The sequence below is a fragment of the Larimichthys crocea genome, chromosome VI (genome assembly GCF_000972845.2).
Source record: "Larimichthys crocea isolate SSNF chromosome VI, L_crocea_2.0, whole genome shotgun sequence".
Lineage (NCBI taxonomy): Eukaryota > Metazoa > Chordata > Actinopteri > Sciaenidae > Larimichthys > Larimichthys crocea.
The window spans coordinates 20,447,692-20,465,997 of NC_040016.1; the positions used below are offsets into that span (position 1 = coordinate 20,447,692).

The following is an 18,306-nucleotide window of genomic DNA, read 5'->3' on the forward strand; positions in this document are numbered from 1 at the left end:
TTATCATCTTTATTTTTATTGTTTTACAATGTTTCGGAGAAGACAGAAAAGATCTCTTTTGATGACTCTCCTGTCCTTGTCTGTGTTGATCTGAACCTTTTACTTGGTTTGTTTTCTTCCTTCTGTCCTCGCCGAATTGTTCCAGTTTCTGTCTTTTTTCTCAAACCTCTTGCAGAGCAGCTGAAGGCTCTTTATGATGTTGTGAAGTCAGAACAAAGATCGAGATCGAAGATGTTTGTAGCAACACAGACTTCATTTGTTGTTTCACTTGTTAGATTTTGCCTCATTCCTCGAGATATATATTTGATGTTCAAGCTGAATCTGTTTAAGTCAGTAGATTAGATTTCGTATATGTCTCTGAGTTGACGATAAAGATTAAGATGCCATGGATGCCAAGTAAATCTTCTTTTAATCTCTGTTGAGAGTTACATGAGTTTGAGCTCGAGCGAGCATTTCAATGATCCTGAAAACAGTTTAGTTTAGAGGACGTGGGCGAAAGAGCAAGGTTTCATGTTTCTGGCAAACTCTGTTGTTATTTGACTGCTAATAAATAAAGCAACATGTATCAGGCCAAGTAAAAATGGACTTTGAGCATGTAGATTTCTGACCCTCTTGCTTGTCCTGGCAGGTGGAAATAAACATTAAACCCAGAAAATATCTGAAAACTGAGACCATTGATTGTGATCATAAGCATATTATAATGTGTGGGATAAGCAGACATCCCGACTTCCTTTTGTTGTAGATGAATGACGTAAATTGTGATTCAGCATGGGAAATAGACTTCTGGGTGACTTGATCAAGAGAGGGAACAAAGTTGGGACAGAGTTTTGGTACTATAGTGTGGAAGAGTGTGAAAGAAAGAAAGTTCATATTCTCCGGTGGAAGCAGAGAGACATAAGTGGAGTTTTACGACTGAAAATGTGCAAAGAGGATAAAGGGAAATATGTTAGAAATAGTGTGAAAAAGTGGTGGAAGAGAGAAGAGATGAGTCACTGATGTGAGGTTAAGAAAGGAAACAGCAGACAGATGAGAGATGGATAGAGAGAAAAGTTGCAGATGAGTGTGAGGGGGAGAGAAGAAGAAGAAGAAGAGAAATGTAATGGAGAGAAGAGAGATCACAATCGCTTCTCGAAAGAGGAAGACGAAGAAGAAGAAGGGTTCAGCGAGGATGAGAAAAGATGAAAAGCTACAGAGGTGTAATGATAGGAAAGAAAAGATAAGACCGAGCGAGAGGAAGTCCATAAATAAAGATGGAGAGAAAGGACGAGGACGACGTCACCGACTCTGGGTCATTTCCAGGTCGGACGCTGTTACCAGGTCATGTTTTGTTTGGATGGCACGAGAAGATTCGAACACGCTCATGTGGCGCAGCTTTAACTTAATCTGAATATGCCACTTTGTCTTTTCTCGCTGATCATTTCAGTGGTGTGGAGAGAGAGAGAGGAAGAAAGAGAAAATACTTTAACTGGGGCAAGAGAATCCTCTTTGTGCCCCTCCAACCACAGTTTCCAATACAGTCGCTCTCTTCTCTTCACGTGCCAGCTTCATTTTTGAGGATATGACTTCTAAAGGATCGACGCTTACGCTCTGTATTCAGTAGCAGAGGGAACTAACAAGTCAGCTGGGGTTAATTAGTGATTCCTGATATTAACCTGCCAAATATATAATATATATATATATAATCTAAAGAAGCAAGTAGGGGTCCGTAGCAGCCAGAAGATCTGTGAACAGGTTTCAGATTTAAGTTCCTACATCGGGGAGCTTCACTTGTCACAGCAGCTCGTACACACAAGCTGGATAAGAAATGACTTGTGTATTAGAAATATATGGAAAGAGTTCATGAAGTCATGCTGGTGTTAGAGAGTCTGACAGCTGTTGGAATGAAGGACCTGTGGTAGCTCCTTCCTACATGGTGGGAGGTGAAGGCCTCCACAGTCTCTGCACTATAGAAGTGAACTTACACACACGGGCTGTAAATTCTCGATCTTTAAGGGGTCCGTGGCCCGAAAAACACATTGAGAATCTCAATAGGAAGTAAGAATCTTAATCTTACTCTACACAACCTGGCAGGTATGATTTTGGATTTATGGTCTCAAATGAATCGTATTTCTCTGCACATTAACATAACAGTAATGCCTAACAGATGAAATCTAAAGTATATCCATGTATCAAAACATTAAATTTATTCTGGACTTTTATTGTGCACTGCCGTAACTGCGTACATGAAGTATTTCATAAATCTGAAAGTAGAAACTAACTGTTATCTCTCTTGTTGTAGCAGAAGCTGACTGAAAACAGATAACAAGTAAGGACCAGCAAAGAAATGAACAATACTGGTATACAATTAGAAACAATAAAACAGAAAAAGAAGTTTATTTATTCACTCAAATGACTTTATGAAAAGAAAGAGGGTAGAAAAAAAACAAACAAAAAGCCCAAAACATAAAAAAAACTATAGGTGAGGTGAGGTGACTAAGGTTTTCCAATCTCACCAACTTTTTTTAATTACTCTTTTATTTGTGTCTGTACTGTATCTGTATATCAGCTACAAAATGAATAATCGTGCTGCTGGCTTTATATGAATATGTGAAAGCGAGAGCCATTGATGTGTGTAACCATTAACCCAAAATGTGGTTTTAGACATTAATTGCCACTTGGACATTAAACATTAATGCTTAATGTGTTTCAGGTTTTCACCGTCATCTCATTTTTAATCAAAATATCGGTCGCTGTATATATGAATACGAATTTATTCTGGAAGAAAAGACACTGTTTTAATAAGTAAGGGGTCTTGCTAGTTTCAGGTCTGTTTTTTTAAGGCGAGGTGGTGAGAATGAAAGAAAGAAAGTTCATGGCAAATAGTTTTTTTTATATGATGTAATTGTTTATATGTGTTCTGCTCTGGCATAGCCGTGGTGTGAGTGGAAGTGCAGTCTCTTATTCTCCTGGTGAGAAACATCAGCAACAGCCGTCTCATTAATGAGATCAAGCGTGGGTCGATTGCATGTGCGACAAAGAGTCGTACAGTATCAAATCAAATCAGATTTTATTCGTAGAGCCCAAAGTCACAAAGTACATTTTCCTCTGAGGCTTTACAATCTGTATAGGGAGTGACACCCTCTGTCCTTAGAGCCTCGATTCGAGTGAGGAAAAACTTGCAACAGAGAAAAAAGGTGGAAGAGCCGCAGAGGAGGGATCCCTCTCCCAGGACGTGTACAGAACAAATCAACACAAACATATTGTACAATTACAATGACTGATAAAATGATTACAGTAGCAGTGGAACCTGTGATAGAGACAGAGAGACACAGCTGCACAGCGGCAGCAAATCATAAACTAACTACAAACTGTAATGGAGACATGGCAGCAATAATGACAGTAGTAATATATGTAGTGTAGTATGTGGGTCTCCTGCATAAGAGGAGCATGAATTGACAAAACACCGGGAGAGGAGCTCATGTGATGTAGATGTAGCTTTGTGTCACTGTCACTTTCACACTTCTTTCCATTCAGCGGAGAGCTGAATGTGTTCACACACACACCCACACACATTTATAGAGACAGATTGAAATGCAATAACAGGACTAAGGTGGAAACCTCGTACATGGCTGGATGGTGTGTGGTGAGCAGTAGTGTCTGAATGAAATGTTTTCTGTAGTGGTCCAAGTAATAAAGTCACGGTTAAGCTTTGTTTGAGTAAAAAAAACAAAAAGTTACAAAACGTTCCACTTATAAACGAGAACTTATTCCCCTAATTACCCCTTCACACACCCCTGCCCTTTGATTCGCCTCTCTCCATGGGATGCCGTCTCGTTTTTCTGTGGCTCACTCTGTATCGAGTGTTTCGTCCGACCGATTGTTATTTTGGGGTGCGTTAACTGAGCGCTCTCTCTCTCGTGCCTCTGGGTATACCAAGAGCTGCTTTCTCTGGACTGTTTTTGGACTGTGCTGTCAGTCCCTCATGGTGAATATCAGGTACTGTACGGACTCTGTGCCATCTCTGCACACATGATGCACACTGATGTGAGCTCATAGCCTGGGCTCAGTCCAACTTGTACTCAAGATGAGACTGAAGTGGTAGTTAGTTGTGCATAAACTTGTTCAGTCTGCTAGCCCACAACATTTTTTTCCAAATCGACACATTTGGAGGTGATTTTAAAATGCGATGTGCGAAGGCTCGATCCTTCGCTGTGAAAGTCCAGGGTTCGAATCCGACCTGCAGCTCTTTCCCGCATGTCATTCCCCATCTCTCTCTCTCTCTCTCCCCACATTTTCTGTCACTCTTCAGCTGTCTCTATCAAAATAAAGCTTGAAAAGGCTTTTTTTTAAAATATATAGAATACGATTCCAATCAGATTTCTACAAACGAGAACAACAGTTTGTGGACAGATGCTGAAATAAATAGTTTTCTGGCACTTTGGATGGGGCATGATTACAGGATTTCCATTTCGTATGTTTCCACATTGTAAAGCTGCGTTCCCAGCATTATCTAGTTACTGATGACTACCGTTACCACAGCAACACATACAACTTGGTGATGTCTAGACACACAAATACGATCTCATCACCTGCAAATAACAGTGCGGACAGATCTGATTTGAAAAACAAAAGTTATTTGCCTGCAGACTGAACAAAGCCTGAAAGTTTTTCAGTGCTTCACGATTGAGACTGGCGATGAACTTTTGCCAGTACTCATAGATTCTGGACAACAGCAGTACATAGAATGTTGGTCAGTGGGGAAACTCCAATACTCACCTGACCAAATGCTGTATCTTCATGACTCAGCCAGTCAGGGAACAGATTTGTGTGTTCATAGTTTTGGACCCTGCTTCGCTTCCGTTGAGCCAATAGTTGATTAGTCCTGATACCTCCTGGCATATCAGAATCCCTCTACTTTTTTCTGTAACATGTTAGAACATGTCGGACTAATCCTGGATCCTTTGTACATAAATCACCCATCCAGTGTTACGTCATACGAGACGAAATATGTTCGTTGAGCCTTTTTCGAGACGAAATATGTTCGTTGAGCCTTTTTCCCTTTGACTAAGACGAGGCGATGACGAGACGATACAATGTTCCAAAAAACGACGAAAAATGTGCCAATGTGCGTTTTTGTTGACGAATTAAAAACGAGACGAAAATGTCATGCAAGAAATAAAAACTGAACGAAAACGTCCTCCTTGTTTTCGTCGACTATATAAGACAAAAAGCAGCATCCAGTCCTGCTGTCATGTGTTTGTGCCAGCACTTCTTTTACTGTAGCAACGTCACAGCCACACGTTTGAGATCCTCTTGCTTGAAAACAAACCGCATGCAGGAGAAACACGGCGTATGGACAGACAGCGAGATCATGCTGGACGTGTGGTCCCATTTCCATTATATTGCGTTATGACTTGCGCGGTAAATGAGCGATCATGTGATGCGTTTCGACTCATTCTTGACTGATATGCCATACGCGCACATTTGAATAACGCCGGGCTGCAAACGGGTTCGGGCTCTACAAAGCTTTCAATCAAAACAGGCCTGGCCGGGTCGTTTCATGCCAATCAATAAGGTATAGGGGTATTTATATTTAATCAATATGTTAGTTGTGGAACACAAGTGAACTGAAATAAATAGAAAAAGACTAAAATATTTTGACTAAAACTAGACTAAAATTTTGAGACTTTTAGTCGACTCAAATATGACGAACAAAAATGATTTGTGAAAGACTAAAAGTGACTAAGACTAAGAATGAACTTTGACACAAGACTAAATTAAAAAATGGGTGACAAAATTATCACTGCACCCATCATATAATACTGTATTTTACTTCAGACTGGATGATATTTTAGGTCGTGTGTGTGTTTGGACAAAACCTTGTTTTATAGAAGTGCACAGTTGTGGCTGTGGCCTCTTGTACAGTTCTCTACAATCTTCAAATGTTGTTTTCTCCATGCTCACTATATCACACCCACTTTCCGACAATCAAACAAAATACTCACTTGTGTTACTTGGTAACGTAATGTCAAATAGTAATTAAGTATGCAAATATGTCCTTGCACCACCTCCATGGATTAAAACCAGGAGACGTCTTGCTTTTTTATTCAGCTCCCCTGCTCTTTATTTTCTGATTGGCCAGCAGTTGTTCTCTGTCTCCATGATCAGGAAATAACAGCGCCTTGAAAGATTAGAACAAAACGAGGATAAAATCTTTGTACCTGATGTAACTGTCTCGAGCAGCTCTCTACAAATCCTCAGGGAACAGTAGACTTTCCAGCCTCTGGGCTCGGTGGGAAGACGCTGCCTAGATCTGCTAATTACTCATCAGGATTCCTCTCCTTTCAGAGATCCTGGCGCAGCGCCCGTGGAGAAGAAGAAGAAGGGAAAGAGGAGAAACCAGGAGCTGGCTGTCCAGGAGGGGGCGGAGAGTGATGACACTACCTCAATGTCAGCCCTCAACATGGGTGGAGAGGACAGCCAAGACCCGCTGGATAGCGCGGTGAGTGGACAGAAGGACTGCAGACCCTGGAGCGACTGTTGTGCATTTATATTAAGAGTCAGACGTGCAGTTAAAGGAGCTGTGAGCGATATTTTAACTCTAATTAGAGACTTTAGTTTTACACGATCGGATAAATTAAATCTTTGCCAACGTGTTGTGACAACTAGCAACATCCTGTTTGTGACAGGAAGCAGATGGGGTTTTAGAGCCTTTAAAATTCTTGTAGGCTTAAAGCAGAAGGCAAGGTGTCTCTTTCCCAAAGACATCAAGGTGTTTATAATTAATCTGACCTTTAATAATGTTATATACGTTACAGCAGTAGTTGGAAAAAACATCAATACAGGAATGTGAAACATCAACATTATGATACCAAACACCTTATAAACAACGTTGGACACCTGCTGTTCTCTTGTTAAAGGAGATTCCTTCCCTCACGTCCTTCCTCACTCATACTTCTACTCTTTCACCTTTATATCTCTTCTTTTCCTCTTCCAGTCTCATCTCACCTTCCCTCTCACTGCATCATCCCTAACGCTCATTCTTCTTAATTCTTCCTTTCCTACCTCACCGTCCTCTCTTATTGTTTCCCCTCTCTAATCATCTACCTCCCTCTTTATTCTTCAGAAGAGGCGTTCGGGCCGTCAGGTCAAGAGGAGGAAGTACAACGAGGATTTGGACTTTAAAGTGGTAGACGACGACGGAGAGACGATCGCAGTTCTCGGAGCCGGACGCATCTCGGCGCTCAACGCCACCGCGCTGGCTTGGCAGGCTGAGGTGAGGAAGGACACAGACTACCTCAGCTTCTCTTCTCCTCACATGCCTCCTAATCTTTTTGTGTTAAAATGCACAAATGTGGTGAGAGTGTTCTTTCCTTGAAATAGTTTCTTGGTTTTCTCTGTCTGTCAAAAATCAACACCAAAACTTTCGTTATGTCACGGCTAAAGACAAATACAATCAAAGTCTTGCTGCCTCTTGTATGCCAAACAGATACACTCCGTCTGCAAGGTTTTGCGTGATCCACCTTTAAGATTCTGTGAGGTCCTTCTGTGTTTAGTGTGAAGTCTTTGATACCTTTCCCTGCTGTGTGAACACAAACCGACCTTCGTCGTTGTAGTCTGCTCATCTTTTCTGTCTTTCTGTCCCCCCAGGAACCGCCTGAGGACGAGGCCAATATCATTGAGAAAATTCTGTCTGTCAGAATAGCCAAGAAAGAGGTAAAAAAAGAAAGAACACACACATTTATTTGACTTTTTATTCTAGAGTACAAATTTCTCCCCTGCATTCTGGATTGCCGTTTATTTTAATACGCTGTCACGCTTGAAATCCACTTAAGCTGAGCCGTTATATTTTGTTCCAAAAACATAACAAATCACGTTTCAGGACACTGCTCTCTTCACTAAGTGTGCTGGTTAATGCTGAAAGGCATTCAAACAATGAGGGAGTGTGAAGTGGGTCGTCAGATTGTTCACTCCAGCCAGCAGAGACACTATTGAGCATGGACCCCCAGAGTGTTTGAAACATGATTTTAGCCTGATTCAAAGCATGTCCTATAAAATGTCCCCTGTTAGCTTTCAAGTACACTGTTGGTGGCTGTGAAACAACGCCAAAGTCAGGATTTAGTCACACACAAACACCGCTAAACAGACACACGATTTCACGAATAAATAAATGAATTTTTTGGAGATTATAAACGTATTATGTTGTTTGTTTTTCCATCGTTCTAAAATCTCCTTCCCTAGACTTCATCGTCAGAGGACCAAGCTGAGGAGACAGAAGAGTTTTATGTCAAGTACAGGAATTTGTAAGTCCCTCTTTGTTACGTTTGTGCATGTGCTGACATTTAGCTGGTGCTCGCTTGATGTCGGTTCACTGCTTGTGTAATTGTGTGTTCTGTTGACACCCACTGCCCACCTGTTCAGACCAGGTGAACCAGGTCGCCCCAGTTACACACTACCTCTCAAAGTAATGCAATCCAGTACCAGCACTGAAAGGAAACTCTGCTCGTTCCTAAGCAGCTTTGTATCAAGACAATGTGGGTAGTATATGCAAAGTTATATACTGTATGTAAATGAGCATGTTGCCTTCACCCAGAGCTTCCTGTTCATTTGCTGGCTCTAGGGCCATTGTTCCAAGCACAGATTGCGCCATGCCCACCCCTGCGGACAGTTGGATATAGTATATGAAACATCCCGCTGATATAAACTTAGAAACAATCTACGATAAATAGAATCATACGATATCTGAACGAGGATAACTCTTTTTAGGATTATTTAAGATTAATTATACATAAATAAGCTGGCGTCTTAAATAGGTGACGATTCAAGGAAGAAGGTGAAGGAACACACCCAAGATTGGGCCAGACTCTAGCTGTCTCCCTATTGGCTGGTGAAACACACTAATTTAAGCGCAGGGCGGGACATCCTTCAGTCTGAGCAGACGCTTCGACCTGAGGGGACGTGCTGTTTTGAGCGCGAGCAGAAAAAATTTGAGCGCGCACAGGACAGCGAGCGAAATGTTTGTGTCCAAGCAGAAGAAATGTGAGCACAAGCATGTGATGTTTTGAGTCAGAGCACACATTTTGAAAGAAAGCAGCAGAAATCTGAGCACGAGCACAAAATCTGAGCACGAGAAGGAGAAATCATGCTTTCAAACTGAAAATGTGCGCTCTTGAATAAAGATAGGATAATTCTTCCATAGTTAGATAGTGAGATGTTGAGGGTAAGAATATCAAGAGTGACACTGGCTCACGAAACCGCTAAACTAGGCAGATTCAGTTACCGTATTGCCTATTTCTCATCTCAGATAGCCGATAATCAAATGGTTTTTTTATCAGCTTCAGATCGGATTAGTGCTAAGTGCCATTTTTGTGTACCAAGCACAAATGGAGAGGAACCCATGCTCACCAGGCTTGACACCCTGAGACAACATAGAAACACCGAGAGAGAAGAAAGACGGAGACCCACGGAGCTGCTTCTTTGGTTTTAATCACTGAGCTGCCTGATTACAGAGACTTACATGACGATGTAACATGTGCAGCCTCAGAGGTGTTTAAAGTCGCCCTCGTGATTGATGGAAATATTAAACGAGTGTCTTGACTTTGTTAGAGCTGCTTAGTTAATAGTTTTTATGACATTGATTTGTCTCAGGGTAGTTGACTTTGCACACGCGGGCGGCGTTTTTAGCAGCGGTGTGTTCTCCAGAGTCAGTAAAACGCTCCTCGGCAGCGGCTGCCGGAGCAGAGCCGAGAGTTTTTCATCCTCTCACCGAGACTCAGCTTTTTCCAGACAGTCTGAGGATCTCTGGAGACGTCCCCCTGTTTGTTCCAGCACTTTGTATCTTTGGGAAAGGCCCTACACAGATACTGTCATTATTATGATAAATGTATTCTCTGGGTTGATGAATAAAACATAAAGAGTTTGCTTGAGTTAAATCAAACAGAGTGGTCATGAAACGCTTTACTTTCCCACGTCTTTATTTAGAATAATGTATTCACAAATTATAAAGTTACAGGGAAGCGGCCTTAAGAATGTTTGTAGTGTGAAAATCATCATTATCCATAATGCATTATCAAATATATAAGTAGTCGCATCGTTGGCAGTTCAGTAACGGCGCTGTGTACAATCCCTGAACACTGCACTGACATTTATATTTGTCCATTTATAGATTGCAGTTTATGGATTAGATCGCGCATATCAAACCGTAGCCATAGTAACAACATTTGTTCTGCTTTCTTTCCCAGCGACTAACGATTAGGGAATTTTTCGTCGGTAGATATATCACAGAGCCAGACAACCATCATTGTTCCCCGTTGTGCACGAAGATAAAAATCATTGCCTGAGCGGTCTGTGGGATGCAGCGCAGGGCGACACAAACGGCGTCATCGTCATCATTCCTGACGCGTTTACTGATCCCAAATCTCTCGTTCTCTGACTTCTGTCAGATCAGGATCAGATTCGTTGGTTTGCGTCATCGCTGCATTGTGGTTTTTATACATGATTCATTTTGGATCCACCAGATTCCCCTTCAGGAAGTTTCATTTTGTGTCGATTCTGGGGACCCATGTGGACAAAAGTGGTAGCGTGTCCGCCCAGCTTGTTTCATCGATTTGAAGCTGCTCTGACTAAATCCATCTCTCTGCAACTGGCTCCTGGAGTTTTTTGACAAACGGGCCCTCAGTCTGTTAAGATACATGCCGTCTCATCTTCCACCATCACACTCAATACAGGCTCCCCACAGGGATGTGTCCTGAGCCTCCTGCTGTACTCACATATGATTGCTCTGCAAGGGACCTGAGCGATCATATAATGAAGTTTGCAGATGACACGGAGTGTGGTTGGACCAACAACGATGAGTGTGTTTACAGGCAGGAGGTGGAAGAACCTGTGCAAAGCAAAAACAATCTCAGCATCATAAAGAAGGCCCGCCGACGCCTGTGCTTTTTGAGGAGGCTGAACCGGGCCAGCCTCAGCCCTGCTGACCTGACCTCTTTTTGCTGTGGTGGAGAGCGTACTGACATCCTCCATCACTGTCTGCTATGGGGAACCGTTCTGCGGCAGCAACCTCCCTTCCTTGGAGGACATTTATGTCGGCAGGTGCAGAAGCAGAGGGTCATGCATCATGAAGGATCCCACCCACCCAGCATACAAACTATTCACCCCCTCCTCCCCTCAGACAACAGCCAGAACAACAACACAGCTAGTGCAGCTTCTCGCCAGAGGCTGTGAGGTTTACAAACTCTTCTGCCCTGTGCCGCTAACAGCACGGATCTTTAACTTGTTGCTTTTACTGTGTTCTAGTTATTACTTTTTGGTCTTTTTAGCTATGACACAGCAAAATTCTGTTTATTTTTCCTGTATGACCTGGTGGAAAGCAACTATATACAAATACAGATAGTCTTGTTTGTTGATGTGGGTCTTATAGAGGCATCAGTATTGAATTGAGACTCATTCATAACCAGTTAAACACTTAAAGATATAAATGATGAAGCTATACGCGAACAGTATTCACACTGTATGCTTCACAAAATAAAAGCTGTGTTGATTCTTTTGTTGCGTTTCAGTTCCTACCTGCACTGCAAGTGGGCCACTCTGGAGGAGCTGGAGAAAGATCCCAGAATCCACCAGAAGATTAAACGCTTCAGGACCAAACAGGCCCAGATGAAACACCTGTTCAGCGAGGTACCTGTTCGTACTTTACTGTTTACCGTCACGTCTGGATAAAAGACTGATCTTTTCTCTTTTTTGAGTCAGACACATTTGTATTTAATAATCTTGTGAAGCTATTAGCCGAGCCGTTTTTGTCCATCAGGAAGTGATTAGGAGAAGCTCAGGTGTGTAATGAATGGGCCATACTGCTTGATGATTCACAACGCATTCATCCGGAGTCGCTGCGAAGTCTTTAAAGTGCCGTAAGGGTCAACAGGGTTAACTCGAACATGCTGTAACCAAGGCAACAGGCTGATGTTGGAGGCATAATTTGGTCTGTGTGATTTTAAGTCTTTTCATAACAAATATTAAAAATTAGCACTGTTCTCTCTCTCCAGCAGGAATCAGCCAGTTTGTTGAACACGTGGCTTTGATACTGAGAAACAGCAAGTCGATTTTCTATATATAGGTTAAATCATCAGGTTACAGTCGGTATAATGAGAGGGGAATGAAACAACAGAGGTTTTAGCAGTAAAGTAGGATAAAACAGAAACAGAACTATACTGGTAAATTAAAAAAAGGAAATACAAAATGTAATAACCAATGACGTTGATGCTGACTGACATCAGGTTTTGATGTTTTTAGAGTCATGTCTTTACATTCAGACTGTGGCTTCATTCACACTGGCTTCTTTCTCTTTACTCGTGTGACTCAGATCTGTTTTAAACGACTGCACAAACACAAATCACATCAAATCTGCACTGCCATGATTTTATGTCTCTCTGGATCGACACTCGTCACAATTCTGCGTTGGCGGGAGTCACTTGGTGATAGGGCTGCCACAAACGATTATTTTGATAGTCGACTAATCACAGATTATTTTTTCGATTAGTCGACTAATCGGATCATGCGTAAATTGACTGTCCCGGAAAGGGGCGGGTGGGCGGCCACTGTAAAGCTCGCGGACTGAGCCATGAGCCACCTTCGCCCCTGAGTGTTTCCATGCCGACCCAGAGCCGCCGCGGAGGAAATGCACCCGGCGAAGGCCAGCCAGCGCCGGGGAGAGGTCCCACGAGGGGATCCTCCAGCACCAAGCGGCCGTCCCTGACCCGCCGAGTTGAATCCTCCGGGCAGACTGCGCGGAAGTTGCGGAAAAATCGCGGTGATTGGTTAAAATTGCAACACCGCCCTGAATTCACGGGGATTCACTGAAGTTGCGTTGAAGTTGCAAATCGCAACATCGTGAATTCCTGGAGGGTCTGTGTTTTGGTATCATTTACGGTACAGTCAGGCCTGACGCCGGTTACTACTACTGCGCATGTGCGTAGGGGTGTGTGTGTATGTGACAGAAAGGCGACAGTGGAAGCTGCAGCCGCGGTTTCGAGAGTAAAGCAAAGTAAAAAAAACAAAAAACGATGCGTCGACTACTAAATTAGTTGTCGACGATTTTGTCCGTCGACATAATCGTGACTAATCGTGGGAGCCCTACTTGGTGAATACAAACACGGAGACAGTCACGATGGACGTGTTTAGACCTCAGAAGTATTTAGGGTGACATTTCTGTACAAGCTACAGGGATCGTATCGTAACACACACACCCCCGTAAATAAAAAGAAGGTTTCGCTCCACAAAAAGCCATAATTAAAAATGTTCATAAACTCACTGGTTTCAACTTCACATCAAATGAAACTGTAAGCGCTGACTTCAGAGAGCTCAGTGTTTATTTACGTACGGCGGCGTGCTGCATGTGACGTGGGTCAGTTCAGGATCGTGACCAGTTCAATCTGGAATCTGATATTGAAATCAGATCTAAGAAATGAATCAGACTTGAGCACTGTGAATGTAATGTTCCCTGTTTAATAATGAATGATCTCTCTGTCCCCGTTTCCAGCCCGATGAGGACTTATTCAACCCAGACTACATAGAGGTGGACAGAGTGCTGGAGGTGGCTGTTACCACAGATACCGAGACGGGAGAGGTATGTATCGTGTAAACACAGACACAGTGTCACAGCAGTGTTTGTCTGCTGTGAAAGCAGTCATTAGTCCTCGGTGTTGTGGTTCACTCTTAATCCTGCGGCACACAGAAACACACCATGTCTTTCTATATGTTGTTGTAGGAGGTGACCCATTACCTTGTAAAGTGGTGCAGTCTCTCATACGAGGAGGCGACGTGGGAGCTGCAGGAGGACTTGGACCCGGAGAAGATCAAGGAGTTTGAAGAGATCCAGAAACTGCCAGCAGACCTCAGACACATGGTGAGTAGAAACATAATTAGAAGGCAAGTAGAAATGCAAGAAGAGAAGAAGAGAGCAGAGAAGTTCGAACATTCGAACATTTAGGGTCTCGGTTCTTTGCTCAAAGGCACCTCGGCTCTGAACTGGCACAGCGGAGGTCGCATTAACCGAATATTTCCTGTCACTGACTGATTTTTTTTTTAATGATGATGTTAAAATCTAAACGCTGTCCATCCAACACTGAGGGCAGTTTACCGTAACGTGAAGTGATTCACAAGAAACGCTGTCAGTAACCACATGTAGACCACCTGTGAATGCTTTGTCTACTTCAGCCAGCAGAGGTTAATACGTTAGGGGAAGCAAGTGGCAACAAGTTGGTAAAAAATATTCATCTGCCTCATTGTGTGTTGACATGAAAACTGACCACATGGTCGGTATTTTCTCTCCACATCGTTATAAATACATGATCTGTAAGTTCTGTATATCAGACTTTGTTTTATTAAATGCAGTTTAATAGGCTTCATGTCTAATCTATCAGCAGTACTAATAGATTAGGATGGAAATTTTACGACTGTCTGTCAATCTCTGGTCCATCAGCACCCTCTGGTTCCCGAGCCAAGCCCCCGCGGTCTGGGCTAAGACTGATTTATGACTTCTTATTTCTCTAAGTTGAAACAGACCGTGTCTGTTTCACCCACAGTTGTTTCCATTTTCGTGGTAATGTTTCTGGCATTGGCGCAGCGGGATGAAGTCTCTATTCTTAAGGAGAATATTAATAATAATGTCTATAACAAAAGTCTATAGCTTCTTTTTTAAAGCTCACCAGACCTGTGGAGGTGTGGGTGTGCGATTCAGACGTCTGGAACCAGACTGTTAGATAAATAGTGAGGAGAAAACATTTTGCATTTTGAGTTTATGAAAGCACCGCACAGCACCACCACATCATCATGGCTTTATATAATTAATCTCCAGTGCTCCCTGCAGAACAGACGACCTTTCCTCCTCACATCTTCACGACCACTTTGCCTCAAATTCACCGTCTTGGACTTGTTTTTCCCTTTTTTCGGTGTTCATGGGTGCAAACGCAATCAGCGCCGCAAGCTTTTTCTTTCTTCTCACGCCGAAGTTCTGGTTTTGTGTTTGAGTTCTTGGAGGTGACATTGAGGTTTCTTTCTTTTTTTTATTTTTTATTTACTTTACCTCACAATCAAACGGTCTTCTGTTCCGCGAGGCACAATCCTCTTCACATCTGCGCTTCGCCGTTCAAGGTGGGAATCACTGTGAAGCCCAGACAACAAAAGGAGAGGCCGTTTTAATGTGAGCAGAACAGAGAGGTTTCAGTCTCCTGACAAGTCCAGCAGTGCATTTTTACTTCACTGGATGCCGAACACAAAATTGCTACTAAAACATCAGTAATTTTCTGCATCTACTCGTGGGAGATGAGACCTGAGCAAATTAGTAATTATTCATTAAAAACTCATCGTGTCCCTCATTACACCACGGCATGTCCATTCAGCCTCCAAAATCAGACAGACTCTCTTTTACCTTTCATGAAAGTCATTCATCTCCCTTCTGATTCATCAGCAGACCTAAATAGTATATAATAGTTGGATGATTACATTCAGAAAAAAGAAACCTTTTCACATCATATCCATGAGTAATGTTGGTATCAAAGCTTTTTAATAAACAGACTTCAGCCTGATGGATGGTTGCAAATGTTGTCATTTACATTCTGTTTGCTTTTTGTTGCTGAAATTGAAATGGTAAGCTTTGAAACCACTCATCAATGGAATAACATAAAGTGTGTGTGTGTGTGTGTTGCAGGAGCGTCCTCCTCCAGAAAAATGGCAGAAGTTGGAGCGCTCCAGAGATTACCGGAACGGAAACCAGCTCAGAGAATACCAGTTAGAGGGCATGAACTGGTTACTGTTCAACTGGTACAACAGGTGAATGCTGCACACAAACACTGGCACCAGTCGGAACAAACACAGACTCCAAATAAACTGGCATTAACATTAAAAAAACAACCATAACCATGATGAGAAGTGCAGTTAAACTACCACTGAACTACAACACTCTCCTCTCTGCAGCTGCATTAACTGTCCTCTACTGTTTAAACAGTTTTCTTGGGATGGACAGTAACTTTATCGCCTGCTTTTGTTTCAGCCCGAAACTTCGACCTCTAAAAGCTCAAAAACTCATAATGCACATACAGAATATGTTTTAAAACCTTGTCTGTCTTCAAGGAATTCAACACAATCATGAATATCACAATAAAATCCGAACAGTGACATCGCGGTTCATTTTGTCGGAACGCAAACTGACACTAAACAGTCCCTCCAGTTTTTCGCGATTTTGCGATCGCAATATGCCGCATATTTCCTACTATGTCGCACAATTATTGCAAAATAACCACGACACACGTGTGTTTTCCACCATAGATCAACTAAACGGCTCTGCCATAGATGTGTCTTCCACATCACCTGTTTGAAACACACACACACACACACACCGCCGTGGGAACGTTAGTTAGTGATGGCGACGACTAACAAGTCCCACCTGCCGTCATATATATCGGAAAATGACCGAGCAAAACAATATCCGGCAATTTAAAAAAAGGAAACAGTGTTTCTCAATCTGTCTGTCTGTTGTTTTGTCTTATAAGCCGTGTTAGACTTTTGATGAAAAAAGTAAAGAAAACAACAAAAAAGGGCCACATGGGGCGTCGGTAGCGTAGTGGGTTAAGCGGCCGCCCCGTGTGGAGGCTAAGTCCTCGCTGCAGCTGGCCCCTTCGAACCGCATCAGACGGCCATTTACTCGTGTCACTCCCCCTCCTCTGCCCCCTGCTTCCTGTCTATCTTCAGCTGTCCTTCAATAAAGGCATTAAAAAAATCAAAAAAAAAAGCCGCAAATTTTTTTGATCGCAAAAATCACAAAAAAAAAATCGTAGAATGGCAGAACGAATGTCGTTTAACGTTACCTCACCAACAGACCTATCTGGAATAACAAGCAGTGTTGTGTAGCTCGGTTTGATCCACTTGTGTCCAGGACTGTGCACAACCGGAGCTCACCGTGTATTTCAGATGTTGATATTACTTGAAAGAGTTCCCGTTGCTGTGTTTGTCCGACTTCCAAGTGATTTCAGTGCCGGAATGGGGGACAAAATCCCAAATCCTGATTCAAGATCCATTTTTAAAATGCAGCTGAAAGCTATTATTCGCCTTCAGCAGTCAAGTCAGGTTAATGCTTCCAAAGTTAGTAAGAAATTTCTCTTCAGTGCATCAAACAAATGTCAAGCCACAGCAAAAAGACTGTAATTAGCACTCACTCTATCGATGACTGATGTGGCCTCATATTAGCTTCAATGGGATCTTTTTCGTGACTACTATTACTGGAGAACAGTTTAACATGCTACAAAAAGAACAAACAGACCCTGAAAACAAACGAGAAAAGTGGATTTGATGATGGATTGAACTCATCATAGCAGCCACGTGCTTACATGGATGAAGGAGAATTCCACTTTACGTAGTTTTCTAATAGATTTGACCATACATTGCATTATATAGAAACAAGTGTTTCTCTTGAAAGTCCTACACTCATGCCTCAAATCCAGAGCTCATGTTGATTATATAAGAGATGAGAGACAAGTAGTTTACAAGGAAAGCTGCCGTTGAGTTGAAGCGCTGAGCAGAGCTGTCAGGAATCAGAAGGAGACCTTGAAACCGGAATGTGGATAACATCAGAGTTTTGAATCGTAATATGGAAGCCATCACAGAGAACATGGTCACCATTACAGGATCGATGGATAACATCAAGAACAACCAGGACATGGGCGACATCGTGGAGAACCAAAGGCAAGTGGATCGTTCAGGAAGACCATTCTGGCTGAGATGACCCGTAGCGAAAGAATGCCAACTCGCCCCAGACCAAACAAATTCCAATCTTATCTTGACTCCCCCGTGCACCTGCAGGACCTTGGCCAAGTCCGCTGCTGGAATAACAACCCCCACCCCGAGAAGATCACTGCAGCGAGCGCTCTATGTCCCCTCCCCCACCTCCCACTGACACTTGTTGACTGTTCTGCCGTGACCCTGATCGAGGCTGTCTCCACAGCAACTGCCATGCCGTCGCCTTAACATCTCTGCGGACTGAGACTCCGTGATTACGGTGCAGGGAGGCACGTCTCCAGGCCTGCGCACACATGCTAACATATACAGATAGCTTTCACTGCCCCACCCCCTGCCTTCTTCGCTTTGTTCCCCCAGCCTGACCAGGCGGACTACGACCAACGGCTGCAGGACCGGGATGGCTGCCTGACGGCACTGGGCTCCTCAAACCCCCCTCCCCCTGGTTGCATGTGATGTGTCTCATATGTAGAGTTACTGAATATGTGCTATAATTGCTATAATGTGTTTTTGTCCTGCCCCAGATGTTACTCGCATAGT

General features: G+C 42.9%; 1 protein-coding gene across 7 annotated transcripts in view; it reads left to right on the forward strand.

The window, feature by feature from the left end:
* Nucleotides 1-18,306, forward strand: part of chd6 (chromodomain helicase DNA binding protein 6) — a 110,851-nt gene that overhangs the window by 47,858 nt on the left and 44,687 nt on the right. For all 7 annotated transcript variants that reach the window (XM_027279691.1, XM_027279690.1, XM_027279689.1 and 4 more), the window contains exons 5-12: nt 6,328-6,481; nt 7,106-7,255; nt 7,630-7,695; nt 8,221-8,282; nt 11,541-11,658; nt 13,517-13,603; nt 13,745-13,882; nt 15,686-15,807. In XM_027279691.1, coding sequence (XP_027135492.1) covers nt 6,328-6,481; nt 7,106-7,255; nt 7,630-7,695; nt 8,221-8,282; nt 11,541-11,658; nt 13,517-13,603; nt 13,745-13,882; nt 15,686-15,807 — 897 coding nt within the window. The remainder of the gene's footprint in view (nt 1-6,327; nt 6,482-7,105; nt 7,256-7,629; nt 7,696-8,220; nt 8,283-11,540; nt 11,659-13,516; nt 13,604-13,744; nt 13,883-15,685; nt 15,808-18,306) is intronic.